Source organism: Polistes fuscatus, unplaced genomic scaffold (assembly GCF_010416935.1).
Source record: "Polistes fuscatus isolate 324 unplaced genomic scaffold, CU_Pfus_HIC Scaffold5, whole genome shotgun sequence".
NCBI lineage: Eukaryota > Metazoa > Arthropoda > Insecta > Hymenoptera > Vespidae > Polistes > Polistes fuscatus.
The window spans coordinates 2785416-2809960 of NW_025113129.1; the positions used below are offsets into that span (position 1 = coordinate 2785416).

Sequence of the window (24545 nt, forward strand, 5' to 3'; positions counted from 1 at the left end):
ACTTTCTACCTTATCAAAGATGTGGAATGAATTCTTCGATGGATCTTCGATGGATCTTCGATGGATCTTCGATGGATCTTCGGTGGATTTCGATGGATCTTCGGTGGATCTTCGATGGATCTTCGATGGATCTTCGATGGATCTTCGGTGGATCTTCGATGGATCTTCGATGGATCTTCGATGGACTTCGATATTCGCATTCTACAAACTTGCTGCGAAGTAGGAGTGTTTTGGAGCCATCGTAGAACTTCTTATGCCGTGAGTTAAAATTTAAAGTCCCTCCGGTGCTCAATCATGTCGAGGATGAAAGGTCCTAATCGGCACGAGTTACTGGTTGTAATTATTTAAATAAATTAGTGACGAGCACATGAGTAATTCCTTTCTAGGAGTTGACTCATGAAAATTGTAATTATTGTATATTGTATTGGTAATGTTATATGTTCAGGATAGGTTTTCTTGTCTCATCGGTTAAATTCATTTAATTAACAGTGCAATCAATTAATGCACTTTCTTTTTTATTACGTGTTTTGTTCGTGGTTAGAGTGACGAAACCGAGCATTAATTTAACTCGTTTCGTTCAGAAAAGCATGTAATAATGTCTTACATGTATTGCTTCGGACTTAGTTTTCTAATCGCGATTAATTTTGATATATCGATACTTCGATATTACAAATAAATGAGCAAGGAAAACAAACTCATTCGCGACGAGAGAGTCTAGCAAGTTAAGTGGTGGCTACAAAGCCGGTCATTTTATATAGAAAAAGCCAACTTAATGAAAAGGAGTCGTCCGAGGTTAGTTTGAAATATATTAAAAGTATTGCGATTAATTTTGATATATCGATACTTCGATATTACAAATAAATGAGCAAGAAAACAACTCATTCGCGACGGATAGATTCTAGCAGTTAAGTGGTGGCTCAAAGCCCAGTTCTTTTATTAGAACAGCCAACTTAATGAAAGGAGTCGTCCGAGGTTTTTTAAATATATTAAAATATATTAAAAGATATTAAAAGATATTAAAAGTTAATATTATCAAATAAATTGTAGAGTCCTTAGCCGCTTAGAAATTTCTATAAAAATGTATTTATGTCTTATGTATATATGTGTTTTTAATCATATTTTTTAGATCAGGATTTTCAGCTTCTAATATACTAATCTCCCGTTTCTCCCCCCTATACTTTCTGCGTTCTCATCTATGCCTGTGCCCAGGTGCTACTCGTATAGGTGAGAACAATTAGTATAGGTTTAGTTTTAAGTTTTTCTCCCTATTGGCGGCTGTCATTGTGCTGGTGATTGCACGGTGTACGTTGCACCTGTGTGTGCGTTTAGGTGTGCATTGTACATCGTTTCGCGACACGTAATATCGAGCTTATTATTTTTTAAAGTTATTTAATAAAATAACTTGTAGAGTCACGCGTACGATACGAAATTTTTTTTTTTAACATCGTTTTGCATAGTAGAGTTACCGCAGTTATTTGTGGAAACTATGATATACTCGATAACTAGTATGCATATATACTAGTGTATATTTGTATTTTGCTGTAGTTTTTTATGCATAATCACTAGCCTTGGCAGACGATTACAGCAATTGGTACCGTACCCTCATAAGTTTAGAAATACGCGTTTGAACTAGGGTGTCGGAGGTGCCCCGGGGCATGCTCTCTAGTTTAGGCTTTTGCACCCTGGTGGTATGTGAGAGAATCGTGGAGTGATGGGTGGTGGGTATGCATGTTGCGAATGTGACAAACTTTAATTTTAAGTAGGTAGGACCATGGAAAGGCATTAGGCTTACTTCCTTCACTCCGGAGTGCGAATTTCCGCCTCCGGTTTATACAGAATTGTTTGCCAAACTTTTTCATCTCATTCTATTATGCTTTTTTTGTAAATTTATTTTGTGACTCTTCTGTAATTTTATTGTGTCAGAATAATAGGCATTTGCAACCATTTGAAAAATTCATGAGTTTCTTTTTCGATTCTTCTCGCAACGAGATGGAGTCGAATCAAATTGGCCAAAGCCTTTGAGTAATTTGATACTTAGTTTAAGTATTATGAGATTAGCCTTCGCACAATAGCGATTTTCTCTCTGTAATGAAAAAATTTGATATAGTTCAATATAACAATGAATGAAATGAAAATATTGCAAGAAATGCATTACATTTGTTGCATTATTAAATTTCAATTGAATTTTGTTATTTGATATTAAAAGTGCGACGTGTGTATTAGGTCATCGAGGGAAATTATCCTGCTTGGAGTTTGATTAATTGTGCTCGGTAATATATGCAATGAACTCTAAGTTCATCCATGGTTATACGAGCTTGAATATAATTAACATTAATAGAAATTAATTTTTTCATAATTCCATATTAGAATCATAACGGAAAATAAAAGTTAATTTGCAAAAAAAAAGATATGAGATATCTTATCTTTCTTGCACGTTGAAATGTCCAATTGCAGTTTTCAGGGATGAAGAAAGAAGAGGCTAAGGCCGAAGAGGCCCCCACTTAATTGTGGCTGAAGAGGGCAACTACATAGACTATTAAGTTATTTTCAAAGGTTCAACAATAAGTTCGAACTTTTCGAAAATAGCTCTTTAGTCATTTTATATTCTATTGTTTTATTTATTTGCTCGTCATTAATTTGTAATTGTAATTGGAGATGATGGACCTCCTTCCATCTCCTTGGCACATCAAATCTGTGTGCCATATCGTCCAAAAGATGCATATGTGTTTAGTTAGAGTTAGAAATATTAAAATTTTTGTATTATTAATTTTGAAGCTTAAATAACGTTTCGGTATAATTACAGTCATTTTTTTTTCTTGTTTTCGTTCTTTAAAATTTTTCACTTTGATCGTATTTTATTAAATTTGCATTTTTCTTTTCTATATAATGCAGTTTAAAAGTATTTCATAATAATTAATGATTTATTTCTTTTTAGTAACTTAGTATTCTTTTTTTTCTATTCTCTTTATTTTTTATTTATTTATATAAATGTAAAATCGCCGCGTTTAAATTTAATTTTATTGCAACGGTAATTAGAGATTTGATAAAAAGTAAATAAAGGATTCAATTGAAAGTGCATCTCTGAATTGGACCACTTATATGTCAGGCTATTGTATCACTTGATTGTATGATTAATATAGTTTTTCTTCTTGTTACAGTTGATCATCGTTGGATTTATCATCAAACCTTTTGGGTTTCTTTTTATTTGAGTGTCTTAAATTGCTTCATTTTAAAATATATATAAATGCATTTCTGAAGGCACACACATATTTATATATTGAAAATTAAATATAATTAAATAAAATTCTATATTACAATATAACTATACTATATATACTATCAAAGAATATTGCATCAGAAAAATATCCCATTAAAATTATTTTCTATTCAAAGTATGTTAATAAGTATGTAATACTTATACTAGTATATATGTGAAAGTACTTTTATTAAACTTTTATTATATGACTTTCCGAACGTTGCGCATGTGTATAAAAGAAATAATACATCCAATTAATAAAATTTAAAATTATAACGTTCTGATTTCAACATTTTTATCATTTTTATGTAATTATTTTATAATGCTCCTGCACAGTGATGACTTCGAGTATAAAATTTAGCTGTAATATAAGAAAAGTGCATTAGTACATTAAAATAATTGTTAATGTATACGTAATGTACACGTATATGGAAATGAAAAAGAAAGTACATTTCTCTAAAAAATTATACAACGAATATATTCAAACAATTAAAAAACAATATACTAATGGAAAATGTGAATTATTGAAGTTTACTGTAACTTGTAATCTTAAATTTTATTGATTAGATGAATTATTCCCTTTATATACATGCGCAACATTCGGAAAGTCATATAAATAATATTTAATAAAAAAACTTTCACAGAGGATAACGTGCCAGTCTGAAGAGGAATTTCGAGGAGGACGCTACAAAGATCGTATACTTTGAGCTTTTACGAAGTAATAACGAAAACGTTGTTGTTTATTAAATTTTTATAATGGATTGTGTTGTTTAAATAATTTCATAAAAATATAAAGAATACAAAAATATAATCATAAATTGTAATTATTTCGAATATTATGTGCGTTTTTTATCTATGTAATTTTCGGAAAGTCATATATACAACATTCAATAAAAGAACTTTCATAAAATACAACGTGTCAGTCTAACGGTAGACTTCGAGAAGGAACATTACAACCCTCAATATGCTAGATTTTGAACTTTTCAGCTTTCCTATACATAGTAAAAACAGTACATCAATAATTGATATATAAAGTCATTTTGTAAATAGAATTAAAATATAGAATTTTCTCTCTTATTGTTAGTTAAATAATTTAATATTCTTTTTATGGCAATATTCTTTTATGGTAATAAGATAAACTATAGTTAATTTACTTTCAATATCTTTATAAAAAATGATATTTTATCTCTATTTTTAATTAATAATAGGTTTCAGAATCGGTATCCTCTTCGAATGGATTAGGTGTTCCTTGCGGGGATTCATCGGCTTCAATTTCATCTTCGCTTTCAGGTTTCTTTTTTTCTTTCTTATCCATAGCATATCTTCTCCATGGTAATCTATAATCAAAAATAGAATTATTCATTTACATGATAGGTAGATAATCTATGATATATAAATATTTATGTAATTTGTAGGATACCTTTTTTTTTCATTATAGCAATCTTCAATAAATTTATGTGATACTATTTTAGAATGATCCTTCAGTTGTTGAAATTTTGGTGTATTAGCAAAAGCACAGATTAAATGTGTACATAAATTATTGGAAGTGTTTGGATTAGCAATATATGTGGCGCCCATTTTAAGTGCCTTTCTTCTGATTTCGTCCCTTTGAGGATTAACATATCCACTAAGAGAAAAAGTTATATTTTGTAAAAGTTGAGAAAATAATTTCTTAGGTTTATTTTTGGTAACTTTGGTGATAGAAGAAGGAAGTGGTATAGGTTGTGCCAAGCGTCCACAAGTTGCACATGGTTTATCATCTGATTCTATTGAACATTTTGGACATTCCTTTTTAACTTTTTTTTGTGTATTTTTTTCCTCCGAAGTCAAAGAACGTTTTTTTGTTTCTACATTATCATTACTATTTTTCTTTGAAGTTGGGGAAGGTATTATGTCTCCGAATGGAGTACGCATAACATTTTCATTTCGTTTATCTTCCATCCCCGTGGCATTAGCTATTGCTATATCTGTAGTTAATTCATATTTATTTGATTCAGGAGTTTTGTTTTGATTTCCAAATACTTCTTCAGCCTTACCAGCTTCCAATTTTTTTAACAAGGGTCTTTTCATTGGTTCCCTATTTTCTTCTTGGCGTTTGGAGAAAGCCAGCATACTGCTTTCTTTAGCTTTTTTAAGTAAATCATCCTTAGAATTTAGTTCCGCTTTCTTCTTAGCCATCATTTTAAGATATTTCTCTTTGAACTCATCTACCGGAGGTTTGCCATCATTTTCTTCTTTCTGTTTTAATTTGAACCGACCAAAAACGTCTAGCCCTAAATCAACCATTACTTCTGTTTTTGCTATGAAGAACATTAGACCGAATAATTCCTTCAAGTTAGCTGACTGCATACAAGTAACTTTAATCCGGTCAAATTTTGTTTTTATTTTATCTGGGTTTAGTTCCTTTTTAGTGAACAGTTGTACTTGATCTTTGAATTTACCATCTGCAGCCTCGTCATTCCTCATGAATTGATGTTGTACGATAGGAAGCCAGGTATCTGGATCTGAAGATGTAGATGCAGTAACAATAACTACGCAAGACCGATAATTACCAATATCAACTCCTGTTATAGTAGAAGGTTCAGCTAGTTGAAAGGTAACTGTTGCCAACATTTCTCCAGGCTTTGCGCATCTCCATGAAGTGTTCTTACGGTGATCCAATAAATTAGAAGCAGGATAAGATGGATGTTCAGATGAGCAGTGAATTATTTTTGTAAATTTAATAATCATTTTGGAAATCCTCGACTAATTCTTCAAATGTTAGATTTTTTGTCTTATTCTTAATATTTTAATTGTCACATATAGCTTAGACTATTATACTGTGACAATACTTGACAATTAATTATATTGTATAGGATATATTTTCAGATAAATTCGTTCCTTTCACTTATTCAATATCTAAAAATAATAAATAACACGATATGTCAAGATAATAAGACAATATTTAAAAAATGTAATTTATTCATAACGTCAAATGTAGTATAACATAACCTTACCAATGCCAACTTATATTTTCTTATATACAAATTGGAGAAACGTGACAATTTCAAATAACCTAAACAAGAAACATAAATTTTCTCATTTAAATAATCCAAATTAAAAATGGATTAAAAATCAACAAATCAGTAGCAATCCGCGATTCGATAATTGAATCGAGCGAAATTGATCAACAAAGGAATGGTGAAAATAAATAAAAATAATAAAAGCAGTTTAAATTTTCGCGCCAAGCGATGGTCACGCTATCGATCGCTTGACCACTTTTAGTACAATTGCATATCACTAGATGGTGCGTGTAGGTAATCGTGACGTCATAAAAAGAGAACCGAATGAATCCGAAGGTAACCGAAGGCCGTTGGAAATCGCGAGAAGCGTTCCTGGCGGTAGTCTTCGTAAGTACGTTCACTCGATAGTAAGAGGACGATCATCGTCGTCCGGCGGTGCACGACGAGCTACGAGCAATATGGCGAAGTGTGTCATGGGCTCGGTGAGACGTAGTGCCGTTTGAAAGATGAAAGGTTCGCGGTATGGGTTGAAGATAATCTAGCGTTATGAGGTTCCTGTGAAAGTCGAAATTGTGCGCGCGCGTTAGCTGAAACGAGCCGTTCCGAGTGATCAGGTTATACGACACGACGGTGTGCGCGTTGTTACCGGTGTGAAAACACTCACTCACACACTTACACATACATACACATACATAGATCATACATATACATCGTACATACATATATCATATATATACATTGAGACACAACGCGCGTAGCACTGCACGCATTACACTTACACACATTTAAATTACACACACATATACATCTACATATACGAAATGGCCACGGATAAGATAAAGGTCGCCGTTCGGGTCCGGCCGTTTAATCGAAGAGGTATGTATGTTTCACAAAGAATATCATATATATACATATACATATACATATATTTTAAATTATGTCAATTAATCGTATGGAATTGAGTTTGTTAGGTATAGCATTAATATTTCAATTATTTTTTTGAGGGAAGACGTCAGGATGAGGAGGTACAACGATGCGTCGTTCTTCCTTCCTTCCTTCCTTCCTTCCTTCCTCTTTATTCTTTTTTTCATTCCTTCATTATTTTCTTTTTTAAAGATCGTAGAGTAGTCTCGGAACGATCGACCTTCGATTTTTCTCGATTGGAGTTAGTGTGCAATTATGACGAATGACACTTTTATCTTTGACCGCTCGCTCACCTGATCCACGTCGACGTCTCTCTTTTCAAACCTTCTCTTTTTATCTTTAACTATCTATCTCTCTCCCTCTCTCTCTTTCTTTCTTTCTTTCTTACAATTTATATTCTCTTTCTCTTTTACTCATTCCCCTACTCTCCATTTTCCGATTCGATCGTTCCGAAGTATCAAAGAGCGGAACAAACGGGCTCCGAACGCGTGCGTTAAAATGACAGAGTGAGAGAGAGAGATAGAAATAGAGAGAGAGAGAGAGAGAAGTTTGACGTTAAACGTTTTTTTTATTTTCCTTTATTTCTTTAATCAAAATTATCATCGATGTTTTTTTCGTCTGAAAATTTGTTTACTGTTTTCTTCTCGATTTTTTGTTGTTCAATGAAAGATTATGTTTATCACGATTTTTTTTTGTTTTTTATAGTGTGCATTATCGTATTGGCAAAACACTAATTGTAATTGATAATCTTCTTATGTGTTAGTATTCGTGTAATCTATGTTTTATGTTGTTGCAAGTATGCACTAAGAAGAAAGGATTCCGTGTTTACACAGAGCAAATCCCATAGCCTGGCGGTTCTTTGTTCGAAAAATAGATTCGAACTTGCTGAGATATTCCTCGGGTTATAATCTACCATTAAATGTACTTGTAATACGTATATAGATAAATATTTAGGTGTGTTGGAAAATTGTGATTAATAATTCGTTAGTGTGTTCAATTTAATTGACTTTTTTAATGACACATTCTGTTTAAAGTTAATTTGTATTTCTTTCGAATAAGTATTTCAAGTTTTTTTTTTTATTATAGAAATATCAGATATGTATAGTGAAATTTCGAAATTTTCATTTTATTAACATTTATCAATGCTAGGATAAATTAAAAAGATAAACAGATACATAATAGTATATTTTAATCTCATAATTGATATAAAATGAAATTTTAATTATAGGAAAATATTTCCAAGTATTCTCAGTGAAATTTAGAAATTTTATTTTATTAATATTTATCAATGTAAAGAGATAGATAAATAAAATGTACTTGCATGTGCAACCTATTTATTATTTCTTTTCTATTTTTCAATTGTAATATTTTCAATAAGCACGGTTCAAAAACAAAAAAAAAACCGCTCTTTCTTTTTACACGATTTATTTCCTCCGACACAATTTCAAAAGCCCTTTTCTCTTACCCGTTAGCTTTGTTACGATGCACCAATGCATTCGACGAAACATTTTCATCAAGGTTAAATGTAAAGTTCACGTTATCAAGTGCATTGAAGATCAAACAAAAAGATGTATATGATTTTTGCTTGTTCTACGAATTTTCGCTGATTTCGATTAGAATTATTATCAAATTTTCGAAAGAATAATTTACCAAATGTTACTTCTAGTATGTATTTTTAATTTCAACGTTTTGCATTCTTTCTATTTTTTTTTTAAACAATAATAACGCATTACCAATTTGATTAGATTTGTATTTGATTGGCTCGGCTGAAAATTTCCTTAAAAATTCGATTAATATATATTTAATATACATTTTCCTAAGCCAATCATTTCTTATACAATTGAGTTGTTAGTCAAGTTTTAACCAATTTAAAGAAAAATGTAATAAATATTAAACATAAATTGAAGGTACTAAGAACTTTTCAAGCAGTTCCAATAATATGTATATAGAAGAATCGTTTGCATAACTTTACAAAAAAAGAATAATATATTTTTCTATGTTTATATTTAGAATTATCAGCGTTAGTCTCGTAGATGTAAATGAAGAAGACGAACGAACGAGTTATTAAAGTTCGCGAGATTGGCACTTTCGTTATCTTCCACGTTCTGGGTTTTAATTGGTTGATCGATAACGTCGACTGTTCCCTCTCCTCTCCCCCTTCTATTCTCTCATTCTCTCTCTCTGTCTTTTTATTTCTCTTTTCATCATTGTTTCTCTGACGTTAAAACATTCATTATCATCGAACGTTCATTTTTTCATAGTCCATGTTTTTATCATACAAATTATGTTCTAAGAATGTATACAATAATAATATATTATTATACATCGATCTTGGTTATCGATTTGATAGGTTTTATTATTTAAAATATAAAACTTATGGTTTATTACGTGCAAGTAATCTCGAATAAGAACGTGTTGTTCATCTTTCAAATGATTATCGTAGGTTGCCAAGTAGTGGCAAATGTAATGGTCCTTTCATTTTTATTATTGGCCTGATCTAATTCGTTTAATCGTGTCATATTATACATACATCAAATATATTTATGAATATCATACGTGCGTGTATTGCAGGCTATTTTTTTTTTTTCTTGTCTTTACATTTATTTTTTTTTCCTTTCGTTATCATTTTATTTAATCAAAAGTCGATTAAATGGCCTCGCGATAAGTTAGATCGTATGATAAACGTCAAGTAAACATATACATGTGAATATATATATATATACGTGTGTGTATGTGTGTACATGTGAAACACACCTGTCTCTCACATGTTTCCCCCTTCGGACGTCATCGTCTATCTTCGGGACTTTTCCTTCCACTTTCGATTTCGCTGTAACTCCTCGAACACAACAATCTATAACGTTTACTGACGATAGATCTCGATCATTATCGTTTAACTGCTATCGAAAGTAGCCCATCTCTTCGTTAAGGTTTTACTTTATTTTTCTTTATTTTATTTTTTTTTATTTTTCCTTTTCATCTTTTTATTCTTCTTCTTCTTCTGCTACAAGTTAGTTCTATTAAATCAATATGATTCATACATTTTATGGGATATCGATCATTTGAAAGTATATTCAGTGTGTATATGTCGGTGATATCGTGAAAGTGACCTAAATTATTTTACGTATATATTTTATATATTTTTTTGTTTTTGTAAATAATTTTTATCGATGACGATAATAACAGGAATTGAAAATAATTGATTAATGTAATAAATTAATTTTTCATTTTTCTTTTTTTTTTTTCAATAAAATAATCATATTTGTCTTTTATTTATTTAGAACCAAAAAAGTATTCAATAAATGTTTAAAAAAAAAGAAATGTCAGAGAGCAATATTCATCCTCACATATTTACAGATAAAATATTCAAATATTTGTTCGATACAGTATACAATAAACATCTTTCATTTACTTAATACAATTAGATTAAAAAAAACAATGAAATATTTTGAAGAAAAAAAGTAAAAAAAAAAGAAAAATCATAAAAAGGTACTCCGACAATACTTTTATTGGCTTGGCGAATAAATCGGGAATACGTTGTCGACGTAAACGATAAAAAACGTCGTTACGACGAAGAGTGTTAGGTCAATTGTGAAATCTCGTGCGATCTCTCGAAGAAAGGAAAATCGTAAAAATGTTGAAATTTCGTCTAGGACCGTTTATCTCTCTTTCTCTCTTTCTGTGTGTATCTGTGTGTATGTGTGTGAGTGTATTTTATGCATACATATATTTAAATGTCAGATCATGCACGATTGTGTGAGAATGTCGCATCGTCCTCGTCCTCCACCTCCTCCTCCTCCTCCTCCTCCTCCACCTCCTCCACCTCCTTGTCGTTGTCGTTGTCGTCATTATGCTAATCGTCATCGACGTCTTGACGTTGCATGTCACACATGTGTAATATCAACGAGTCATGCATGCTATTTAAACTACGAGTATTATACTCCTACATTTTATTTTTACGAACGAAACTTTGCTTATCGATAAATAAAACTTTTCCCCATTTCAATCGAATTATGTTTCATCGAATTAACTGTGGAAAATAAAATTACAAAAATAAATAGACAAAAATGATTGATAAAAGGTTCGAGAAAAATTGCGTGAGTGTAATGTGTATGCATGTATGTGTATCTGTGTGTGAGAGAGAGAAAGGGAGAGAGATGGGGAGGGGGGTGGGAGGTATTTGAAATAGAAAAGATAGAAATTGTAATATCTTTCGAGAGGTCGTATCATCCTAATCGATCGATCGTATGACCGAGCACCGGTTTAATCGACGTAACCCAAAATGGGTTAAGACGGTCTTATTCGTTGGCGCGAATGGAGATCTCTTAATCGTCGCATAAAAGCGACTGATTTATTTTCTTACCATGGTCGTAGATCCTCCAAATTGACGTTTACATATTTAAATGTAACAGATAAGATATATATATGTATATCGAGATTATGACAATTTAATTACATTATTTAGATATTTTATCGAATTAGAATGGCGAATAAAATTCAAGATATTTCGTTCAATTAAAACAATACATAAATTGAATAATTATTTTATATATCTATACATAATATATTATATTAATTTATTTTTATAATAATAAATATCCTAAAGTTTATTAAATATTGTTCATTAGCATATATATAGTTACAAATGTTTTTGATCCTTTAGAATTAGAATTAGAAAATATTTCATTAAAAAATTAAAACAATACAAATTAAATGATTATTTATATCTACATACACAATATATTATATTAATTTATTTTTATAATAAATGTCCTAAAGTTTATTAAATATTGTTCATTAGCATATATATTAGTTACAAGTATTTTGTTCCTTTAGAATTAGAATTAGAAGATATTTCATTAAAAAATTAAAACAATACGAATTGAATGATTATTTTATGTATCCACATATACATAATATATTATATTAATTTATTTTTATAATAATAAATGTCTAAAGTTTATTAAATATTGTTCATTAGCATATTTATATTAGTTACAAGTGTTTTTGATCCTTTAGAATTAGAATTAGAAGATATTTCATTAAAAAAATTAAAACAATACAAATTGAATGATTATTTTATATATCCACACATACACAATATATTATATTAATTTATTTTTATAATAATAAATGTCCTAAAATTTATTCAATATTGTTCATTAGCATATTTATATTAGTTACAAGTGTTTTTGATCCTTTAGAATTAGAATTAGAAGATATTTCATTAAAAAAATTAAAACAATACAAATTGAATGATTATTTTATATCTACATACACAATATATTTTTTTATATTAATTTATTTTTATAATAATAAATGTCCTAAAATTTATTCAATATTATTCATTAGCATATTTATTAGTTACAAGTATTTTTGATCCTTTAGAATTAGAATTAGAAGATATTTCATTAAAAAAATTAAAACAATACAAATTGAATGATTATTTTATATATCCACACATACACAATATATTATATAAATTTATTTTTATAATAATAAATGTCCTAAAGTTTATTAAATATTGTTCATTAGCATATTTATTAATTACAAGTTCCTTTAGAATCTAATACGAAATCAGACTTTTCTGCGATACCTTTTGTGACATCAGAGATATCGTTCATATCACAAGTTTGTTATTAATGGAATACTTTTAGTTTCTTTAGCATGATGAATATGCACACATATATATATATATATATCGATGCGATGATTCATTGAATTATCATCCTTGAAAATTTCCTTTCTCTATCTTCAGAAATAATTTCTTTTTTTGTCGCACGTGTCATCGAAGAAATTCGATTTTTTTTGTGTTTTTGTTTCTCAAAAGTTTCTCATAGTTTTTCTTCCCCCCTCCCTTCGTCAACTTTCTCGCCCTTCGTTTCTTAAACGTTCTTTAACTTTTTATTTCTTTTTTTATTTTATCAATTATATTTTCTCTAACGTTGGAAGAAAATTCAAGGAAAAAGTTTTCCCTTATCTTGCTTTCTTTCTTTCATATTTTTAAAATCGACGGGGATTAAATTTATGGAAAGGTCTCTCGCACATATTACGCACAAACACCTCTTTTCTCTTCTTTTCGCGAGATCTGATTTTTTTTCTTTTTTTTCTTTTTTTTCCCCTTTACTTACAAAGTCGCGAGAAAAATCTTCGAGAAAATGTTCTTCCTCACTTTATTTTCTTCGACCTTAGAATAAATATGAAGATACATATATAAAAAGGTTTTCCCCCGAAGACAAATTATTCCTTTATTATGCCCTTCTTTCCTCCCTTCAATTCCCTTTTTACGAAAAGTTTGAAAAATTCGGACTTTTTTTTGTTCTTCGTTTTTTCCTCGACCCGACGACAACAAAAAAAAATCCTTCATTTTTATTCTTTTTATTATTATTCCTTTCGATTATGTTCGACCAGTCGCATAAATCACGAATGAAAAATATTTTTCTTTTGTGTAATTATTTTTCGATCGTTTGAGTGAACAATTTCATTAATTAATATAAATGTATTGCTGTGTGTGTGTGTGTGTGTATCATCAGCTTCGAATCATCATCATACATACGAAATTATTCAACCATGTATTTTTTCTCAACTTCTTTTTACTGCTAGCTGTATCTTCAGGAACGATTGATTACCTTTACGAGAGTTCGCATTTAGTTTTAATCAAGATTGGTTATTTTCAATCGGGAGATTTATCAAAAGATCGGCACTTACTTTTTCACGTGTTTTTCTAGTACCTTTTTTTTCAATAACTTCCCATTCCAATGACTACCTTTTGATGTTGCAATTAATTTATAAATTGCTTATTCGATATGTTGAAAAAAAAAAAAGGTGGATCGATAATCATTCGTACGTTCATACGAATTTATTTCGTTCAATGAGATTAATGAATGTTTATTAATTTAACGATAGAGAAAAATAGAAAGAGAGAGAGAGATAGTTTTTTACTTTTTACGTTTTATATGTGTAATTAAATTAAACGAAAAAAAAAAAAAAAGAAGAAAACGTAATTTGTTTATTAACTTTTCTTGTTTACCTCCCTCCCCTCTTCTTCTTCTTCTCTTTCTTTTAATTATTATTTTCGTTTTATTTTGAGCTGACACTTCGTAGAAATATTTAAGGATGATTTGTCGGTACAGTCACAAACAAAAGTTATTTTACAATTTTCACTTAAATTGTGATTTTTATGTTAATATTATTAAAATGATCACTAAATTTCATTCTTTTAGAAACTTTATATCAAAATTTCAATTATAAAAAAAAAAAATAGTTGGTTTAAATCATCTATTTCAACAGATATTAAGAGATATGGATTTGATGAAAATGTCATTAACTTTTGTTTCCGATTGTACCGACAAATCATCCTTAAAGTCTCTCGTAAAAGTTTATTATTCTCATCGTTGTTTCTTTTAATCGATTAATAAAACTACGAAAGTTTCGTCTAACGTAATTGTATCGTTTTAAATTCAATTTTCAATGACTAACGCGAAACAAGTATCGAACAACATTTTTACTCTATTTATTTGTGTATATGCATAGATTAGTTTAATATCGGAGATATATTTTTTCTCTATTCAAATGTTGTTTCAATTATTAAATAAATATTAAGTTACGGTTGATGTTGAAAATAAAAAAATTATTGAAACTTCGCGACAAAAAACCAAAAAAAAAAAAAGATTTATATAATATTTTTCAAATAAAAAGATTAAAATAATTCGTTTCGCAAATATATTTATTCTATGTTCATAAATGTTCGAGAGAAATAATTTCAACTGTCGCGAATAAAATATCATTTCATTAACTTAATTTGATGAATAAAAACCATTACACGGTCGTTAGCATTCATTAGAATTAATCAGATTGATGTAATAATTTTTTAATAGAGTCATCACCCCCTCACCCCCCCTCACATCTATCCTTGTGTAATAATTCATCACGCAACGTTAACACTTTTGGTATTAGAAGGAATAAAAAGTATCGAAGCTTTTCTGTTCGACACGTGTGTGTGTGTGTGTATATGTGTATTAGTGATGATGATGGTACATAAGTATCATGTACGCATATATACATATGTATTTATGTATTTCAACATCACCGAAACAAAGGATGTTCCTTTCCACGCATACGATCGATACGCAGACTGAAATGTACGGGGGGTTGAACTGGGGATCTTACGAGACACCCAATGTACGCCATATTTTTCTTTTGTTTGCTTCTTTCTCTCTCTCTCTCTTTAGTTTGCTTTTAATTATCTTTCGAAAGATTGCTTACTCTCACTTAGAATTTTCTCAGTCGGATTTAGGTGTGATTATTACAATTTTTCCATTCGAATTATCCTTAGTAAATCATTTATTTTAATATTATTATTATTGTTATTAAGGGGTTATACTCAGTTGCGAGGCACGAAAAAGACGCATTTTCATGAATTTTTTCTAGAAACAGTTTTTATTTCTCAAAGAAAAGTGATGGTAATTCAAATAGAGGCAACTTTTGAGAATACAATAGCGCGTCGATTATGTCAAAATATTAATCTGCACCGCTCCTGTAGATGATTTCCTAAACGTTCTCTAAAAAAAAGACGTTTGACGGTGATCTTCATTTTGGCGGTTTGGATTATTGAAATTAAAAAATATGGTGGATTCTTTTAAAGGATAGATTAATGCAGGTATTAAAACCAAGGAATAATAAAAATTGTGATTTTTGACAAAATGGCGTCTATTTGAAAAAAAAGTTGTTGTTATTGACTAAAATTTTCGCTCTAAATTGTTACAAAAAAATAGTAATAAATTTTTTAAAAATTATTCCTTATACTTAATACCTGAGGAATATATCTAAGAAGATTGTGTAAAATTCGAAATCGATCGGTTAAACCGTTTTTGAAAAATCGAGATCACCGACTTTGAAAATACCGTTTTGAGAAAAACGCGTTTAAAGTTTCAAAGATACGTTTACACATAGTTAAAAATTTTTATTTGCAGCTTACATGAAGTGAAGAATATTTGTCGGATCGATTTGAAATTTTCAGAGAATATACTTAAATATATGTACATTCCGAAAATGAAAAAAAAAAAAATCGATTTTTTTTAAATTCTAACTGCGTATAACCCCTTAATGTCGTATAACGTTGTGCATATTTAAAAATTAATAGTAATTATTTAGACGTTGATTAATTGATAAACATTGACAAATTGTATTATAGTAATGATAATAATAATAATTGTGATATTAATTAAAATAATGAAAACGTTGTTGAAGATGATATTTTGTAAATGAATTGTTCACTTTCATTTTTTCCTACGATTTATTTAACGAATAATAAAATAAATATTATCAAGATTATATATATTTAAAGCTGATTAACGTTTGAAAATTCTATTAGAGCGTGCTCTTGGAAAGTATTGCGATTTCATTGAAAATTTTCTTTAATCATTATTATTACAATATAATTATTTATAAAAACGTATTGAATTACAACGTAGAAATATTTTCAAGCGAATACAGCAACCAACATCAAAACACCAGTAACACCACCATCACCAGCATTAATAGCAACGACAGTATTTTATTAATTATTATCATATTTCAGTTATCCTACTCGCCTTATCAGCATATATATATAAAAACAAAAATTGAGAGAAATGAGTAAAACGAGTTGTCGAGCAAATGTTGTCATCGTTTATCGCTTTAAGAAAGTTTTCCTTTTTTTTTTTTTTTAGCTTCTCGCAGTACAAAATTATAAATAAGCAGATTATTATATTTTTTTTTTATTTATATATTATATTATTTATATATTATTATATTATTTATATATTATTATATTATTTATTTATATTATATTATATATTATATATTTTATTATATATTATATTAAATATATATATTATATTATAATTTTTGTTTTATTTTATAATTACAATAAAATATGATTGTTGTGCATAACTTTGTAATATTTAACGAATGAATAATTGTACTTGCGTTTATGCGAATATTGCAGTTCATGAATATACACGAATTTTTATAATCTATTAATTTATGCAACACAGAGCCATGTTTTCTTGTTTTTGTTTCTTTTTTTTTTTTTTTCTCTCTCTTCGTTTTAATACGAAAATTTAACGAAAATTGTCATTCGAGATAATAGAATAAGTAATAGATGAGATTACTTTTAAGATGCATACTTACTTATCTGCAAAATATGAGCATATTTGTATGTATATATGTATATGTATGTAGAATGTAGATGCAAGCTACGTTTCCAGGCATAATTAGATTTTTTTTTTTTGCATAACGATGCATAGGATTAAAAAAAAAAATAAAGAAACCCTCGTCGGAGGAGGATCTTTTTTTCTGGTCACGAAATTTTTACATTTTTTTTCCCCTTTTTCTTTATTTTTTTTTTTTTTACTTGGTCACGTACGATCGATTTTAAACTTTCCAAGAAATATTCCCTTCTTTAGTGTTTTTTAATTTAATCGTAAATACGTAATCCAATAAGATTAATTCTTTCATTTTTTTTTTGTTTTTTTTTTTATTAAGTTTGAATAAAATACTCGTTTGTAATTTAAAAATTGTTTTTGTTTGTTTTGTTTAATTTAATTATGCGATTTTTATGCATAGGGTTGATAACGTAGTAAACTTGTATTCTTTTTTCTTTTTTTTTTTTTTTATAAATAATAAAACCCTCAACCTTTTTGCTTTTAACCCTCGTTTATTTTTTGTTTCCCCCTTTTAGCTTTTCCTATTTATTATTTTTTTTTTTTTTAGACATACCACGTTTTATACGTCAAACAATCTGCTTTTGGTTTTACGTTTCTCTAGAAGATCGTCTTACGAATTTTCGGATAGAAAAGCTTGCAAAGCATTTTTCTTCCTCGTCGATTCGAATCTCAAAGGATCCAACGAAATAAAAGGGATTAAGAAGAATTTCAAAATAGGTCAACGAGGCTTGCATTTATAATATTTATTTTATTTTATTTTATTAAATTAAATTAATATTCAATGAAAGAGTAATAATAATAATAATAATAATAATAATAATAATAATAACGCAATATTATTCGAATAAATGAATTAAAAATGTACAAATTGTTTTAAATAAGAAATTAACAGCTCCGTTTTTTGAATTTAGTTTGAGTGGAAGAAAAAAATATCGAGCCACGTTATTTTTTTTGTTTTTTTCTTTTGCTTTAAAATTGTGTGGTCCCCCAAAAGCTTAAGTGTAATGCACTTTATAATAAATACGTAGCTACACCTGGCTTCTCTCTTGTACACCTGATGGTACTCTCGTATTTCGAAAAAAGAAATAACGATATCGTTGGGGAAACAGAAAGGGGCTCTTTTTGATAAAACGTAAAGAACGTGCGCAAACCGAGCCAAACGGAGAAAAAGGTATTTTCGTGTCAGTGCATTTTCTTCTCTTTCAAATCTCGTTTTAGCAACCCCCCTGCACCCACCCCCCATCCGTCGCAGATATTTCACGAAGACGACGACAACGAGGAGACGAGTAAGAAGAATCGTTATACATTTCTCCATAACATTTTTCAAATTTAAATCAGAAGTTTCTTTACTTTTCGATAACCTTTTGCCTTTTTCATCCATCCGTGTCGTATGAGAGAAATATTTTACAAACAAACAAACATACATGTGTTTTTTTTTTTTTTTATAATGCATGCACTTATGCATCCATATTTCAAATAAATTAAAAGAAAAACAATTGCGGATAAATATAATCGGTCTCTTTGGTAAATGTACAGGTTAATTTGATATCCCATATAAATAAAATGTATTTTATTTTTCAATGATTTACATTTAAGAATACGCAAATCATTTCTTTACGATTTCATTAATAAACACAGATATAAATTTCAATTAATCATCGTATCGAATAATCTCGTTGTTGAATTTTTTTTTTTTTTCTAAATAAAAATGTATCCTTCTTCGGATACTTTTTTTTTTCTTTTTTTTTTTTCAATTTTAGATAATAAATTATACCTAAACGTATTTCAAATGCATTTTCATACATTCGTTTGCGTAGAGAAAATTTAATCACACCTAAGTATACGAGAAAAATTGTTAATCTCTTTAAATTTAGAAAAATAATTGATTTTTACATCGTAGCAGTGATATTAATTGAATATTTTTTTTTTTTTTTTTTCGAAAAGGAACGAAAGAAGATTTGGAAGATTCCAATTTTTCGACTAATTCATTTTGTTTGCCTTCTTATTTCTTTTTTCTATGAATAAAAATTGATGAATAAAAATAATGAATAAAAATTTAGAAAAATAATTTATTTTTACATCGTAGTAGTGATAATTAATTGAATTTTTTTTTTTTTTCTTTTTCGAAAAGGAACGAAAGAAGATTTGGAATATTCCAATTTTTCGACTAATTCATTTTGTTTGCCTTCTTATTTCTTTTTTTCTATGAATAAAATTGATGAATAAAAATAATGAATAAAAATTTAGAAAAATAATTTATTTTTACATCGTAGTAGTGATATTAATTGAATATTTTTTTTTTTCTTTTTTCGAAAAGGAACGAAAGAAGATTTGAAAGATTCCAATTTTTTAACTAATTCATTTTGTTTGCCTTCTTATTTCTTTTTTCTATGAATAAAAATTGATGAATAAAAATACTGAATAAAAATTTAGAAAAATAATTGATTTTTACATCGTAGCAGTGATATTAATTGAATTTTTTTTTTTTCTTTTTTCGAAAAGGAACGAAAGAAGATTTGGAAGATTCCAATTTTTCGACTAATTCATTTTGTTTGCCTTCTTATTTTCTTTTTTCTATGAATAAAAATTGATGAATAAAAATAATGAATAAAAATTTAGAAAAATAATTTATTTTTACATCGTAGTAGTGATATTAATTGAATTTTTTTTTTTCGAAAAGGAACGAAAGAAGATTTGGAAGATTCCAATTTTTCGACTAATTCATTTTGTTTGCCTTCTTATTTTCTTTTTTCTATGAATAAAAATTGATGAATAAAAATAATGAATAAAAATTTAGAAAAATAATTTATTTTTACATCGTAGTAGTGATATTAATTGAATTTTTTTTTTTTCGAAAAGGAACGAAAGAAGATTTGGAAGATTCCAATTTTTCGACTAATTCATTTTGTTTGCCTTCTATTTTCTTTTTTCTATGAATAAAAATTGATGAATAAAAATAATGAATAAAAATTTAGAAAAATAATTTATTTTTAGCAGTGATAATTAATTGAATATTTTTTTTTCTTTTTCGAAAAGGAACAATTTTTCGACTAATTCATTTTGTTTGCCTTTTTATTTCTTTTTCTATGAATAAAAATTGATGAATAAAAATAATGAATAAAAATTTAGAAAAATAATTTATTTTTAGCAGTGATATTAATTGAATATTTTTTTTTTCTTTTTCGAAAAGGAACAATTTTTCGACTAATTCATTTTGTTTGCCTTCTCATTTTTTTTTCTATGAAAAAAAATAGGATTCCATCTTCATAATTGTGAAATCGTTTAGAATTTAGATCTACTTATGCGTGGGTGGTTTGTGTGTGGGAAATATTTTGAGACTGAAGGTCCTTTAGATCCTTTTAAGTTGTGAAATCGTTTAGAATTTAGATCTACTTATGTGTGTGGGTGGGAAATATTTTGAGACTGGAGGTCCTTTAGATCCTTGTAAGTTTTTTTCCCCTTTCACAGGAAAATTTGAAGAAAAATTGACCGAGGAAAGAGAGAAAGAAAATAAAAAGAAAAGAAAAGAAAAGAGGAATGCAAGGAAAGAAAAGAAAAAAAAAGAGGAAAAGTACAAAAAGGTTGGAAAGTAACGGGGGGGAGGGGGGGAGACATTTTTTACGATGTGGACGACTTAACTCGTAAAAGCAAGTTTCTCGTACTTGCCAAAAAGGATTAGGACTTAGAAGTTTAGGTCTCGAGTCAAGAGAAACAATAGACGAGGTTGGACAGGTTGAAAAGTTTTGACCAATCGCGTTACGACACCTTACCTTACCTACACTTTTTTTCTTTCTCTTTTTTTTTCTCTTTCTTTCTTTTATTTATTGAACTTTTTTCTTCTTTCAAAAAATAACTAAATGCATTCTCATTCATATTCTTTAACGCGTTAAATTGCAACAACGAAAACTCGTTGTCGTTTAACTTTTTCCAATGAAATACGAAGAGAGACATTTTTTACGTTTGAATAAAAATTGTAAAAATTGTAAAAATTTCTATTAAAAAAAAAGAAGAAAAAGAAAAAAGAAAACCAATACGAGAGTATCAATGAAATATTTTTATATTCGTATTGTTTGTATTTGTATTATGTGTGCTCCCCTTCCACCCCCACCCCCTTCCTCCTCCCCTCGTGTAATTACACACGACAGATAAATAAACATTAACATTGGATACTTTGGTGGACGATGGGTTTTTCCTTATCACCCTTTTTATCCGTGCAAAGAGATAAGGAAAATAAATGAAACGAGAGATACGATAAGACTCTTTAGAGTCCTTATAGGAGTTCCGTATCGATTTTTCGTACAAGTCTTCTTCTTTCATACCTTTTTCCACCTATTTTTCTCTTTTTTTTTTTTTTGCTCTACCCCCACCACACCCCAACTCCCACCATTTCATTCTCCTTTCATCATCGTATCCTCTTAGGATTTAGTTTTGTTTTGTTTGTGTTTTGTTTCTTCCTTTATTTGAACTTTTAAATATTCCACTTCGTGAAGTCTTGCAAAAGTAAAAGAAAAGAAATTAAAGGCAGAAGTATAACGTTAGGAGAGTGGGTGGGTGGGTGGGGGGGTGGTTTGTCTTATGTTACTGGTTGTACAACCCCTGAAAAGTCAGCACCGTTATTTCAATCCACTTCATAAACAAATTAAATGTATCCGTTTATATTTTCTTTGAAGAATCTTTTTTTTAATATCGATCAAATAACGTAATTATGATGATTATTATTATTATTAAGATCTAATTAATATTGCAGAAAGTTTGTCAGAAATTCGAAGTGAGTTTCTTTTTATATAAATATATTTCAAATAAAATCGATTAACTTTTGTTTGTATTTTGAAAAAGTAATTCAACGTGTACATTTCGTCATGTCGAATATTTTTGTCTACACCTGCACCTTCGTTTACACCTGCTTCTTCTCTATCTATTTTATCTTTCTTATCACTAACTACGATGAGATATAAAATGTAATTTTTTAATTTGATTTAACAACCAGTTTCATTTCGATTGATTTCATTTGTATTAGTTCGTTACGTTATTTTTATTTATCGAATACGTTACTTTACTTTACTTACATAATTTATTTTTAAGGGTATAACACACAGTGGTATTTTAATATTAATTATTATATATTATATATATTATTATATTAATTATTATATATTATTATATTAATTATTATTATTATATATTATTATATTATTATATATTATTATTAATATTATTAATTATTATTAATTATTATTTAATTATATTAATTATTATATTATTATATTAATTATTATATATTATTATATTTTTTATTATATATTATTATTAATTATTATATATTATTATATTAATTATTATATATTATTATATTAATTATTATATTAATTATATTAATTATTATTAATTATTATATTATTTTTTTTATATATAGTTTCGTATAAAACATAATATATTTCAATTGTAATAGAGATATAATCATTTCGTATTTCATACGTTCGATCACCTACAAATTCATATATTAACATTTTCATAAAGGAAAGTTGAAAAATTACGAAATGGAAGAACAAAAATAGAAAGCAGGATTACCATCGAACCGTTTCGTTCATGCCACAAAGCAAAGAATTAACTAATCCTTTCGTAATTGCATATCGTGTTATAATACGTAATAATTTGTTAACGATCTGAAGGAACAGAAAAGAATTTTTTGTCTATTTTTCCTACGTAAATTCAACTAGGATCAAAATGATGATCCTGTTATCTACGGATTCAATTATTGTTATTCGTATTCTGATTTTATTCTACCGTAGGATGTAGAATTTCAAATTTTTTTTGTTTTTTTTTTTCATAAACGTGTTCACTCATATGTGTGTTATAAAAATACATTTTTTTTTTTTTTTTATAAATTATTTATACATTCACAATGCAATGAATGTTTTCGAAGATTGACCATTTATCGGAGTGCAATATGCTGATAAATATATCGTGTTATACCGAAAACCAATTCATTTAGTTTCGGTACAGGAAATAAATGTATCTGTAGTTTTTATTTGAAAAAGTTCGAGCCGATTTTTTGTTCTTTTTTTCCAACTCATCGAACTGTACGTAACTTTTGTTTATCTCTGTGTAGATGTGTTCCTCGGAGATTTATACAAATTGTCGGTGATAGTTGTGGGTGATTGTGGTAGTGTATTATATGTTTAACCATGTATGTGTGTATGTATGTATGTAAGTAAATGTATTATTGCATCTGTAGATGTAAAATTCAACGAGACTTCGTTTGAAACGAGGTTATTGTAATTGATTGTAGCTAGAAGGTGGTGGAATTTACCGAACTACTTTGATTATATTCGATTTGTAATTTATGTTGAAAACTATACCAATTCGCAAATGACTCAAATGATCAGTTTCTAGTTTACGAGATCGTAGATAAAAGTTACAATAAAAATCTTAATAAAATAAATAAGAAAAAACAATGCATTTGGTTAAATTAATATAAAAATTGTATAAATCCAATAAGTTATTAAGGGGTTATACGCAGTTGCGAGGCACGAAAAAGACGTATTTTCATGAATTTTTTCTAGAAACAGTTTTTATTTCTCAAACAAAAGTGATGGTTATTCAAATAGAGGCAACTTTTGAAAATACAATAGCGCGTCGATTGTGTAAAAATATTAATCTGCACCACTCCTGTAGATGATTTCTGAACGTCCTCTAAAAAAAGATGTTTGACGGTGATCTTCATTTTGGCGGTTTGGATTATTGAAATTAAAAAATATGGTTGATTCTTTTAAAGGATAGATTAATGCAGGTATTAAAACCAAGGAATAATAAAAATTTTGATTTTTGACAAAATGGCGTCTCTTTGAAAAAAGTTGTTGTTTTTGACTAAATTTTCGCTCTAAATTGTTACAAAAAATGGTAATAAATTTTTTAAAAATTATTCCTTATACTTAATACCTGAGGAATATATCTAAGAAGATTGTGTAAAAATTTGAAACCGATCGGTTAAACCGTTTTTGAAAAATCGAGATCACCGACTTTGAAAATACCGTTTTGAGAAAAACGCGTTTAAAGTTTCAAAGAGACGTTTACACATAGTTAAAAAATTTTTGTTTGCAGCTTACATGAAGTGAAGAATATTTGTCGGATCGATTTGAAATTTTCAGAGAATATACT

The 24545-nt window shown here is 28.3% G+C and overlaps 2 protein-coding genes across 2 annotated transcripts in view; one reads left to right on the top strand and one right to left on the bottom strand.

The window, feature by feature from the left end:
• Window positions 1-4198: 4198 nt before the first annotated feature.
• Window positions 4199-6456, bottom strand: LOC122522005 (DNA repair protein XRCC1). The gene is made up of 3 exons (XM_043642780.1): window positions 6253-6456; window positions 4677-6154; window positions 4199-4593 (listed from the first exon to the last, which is right to left on the bottom strand). Exons 2-3 carry the CDS (start codon window positions 5984-5986, stop codon window positions 4455-4457), a joined length of 1449 nt encoding a protein of 482 aa, XP_043498715.1. The 5' UTR covers window positions 5987-6154; window positions 6253-6456; the 3' UTR covers window positions 4199-4454.
• Window positions 6457-6628: 172 nt separating this feature from the next.
• Window positions 6629-24545, top strand: part of LOC122522004 (kinesin-like protein KIF13A) — a 97665-nt gene continuing 79748 nt past the window's right edge. The window contains 1 exon segment of the mRNA XM_043642779.1: window positions 6629-7134. Within this exon segment, the coding sequence (XP_043498714.1) occupies window positions 7080-7134 (55 nt within the window). The 5' untranslated portion in view covers window positions 6629-7079.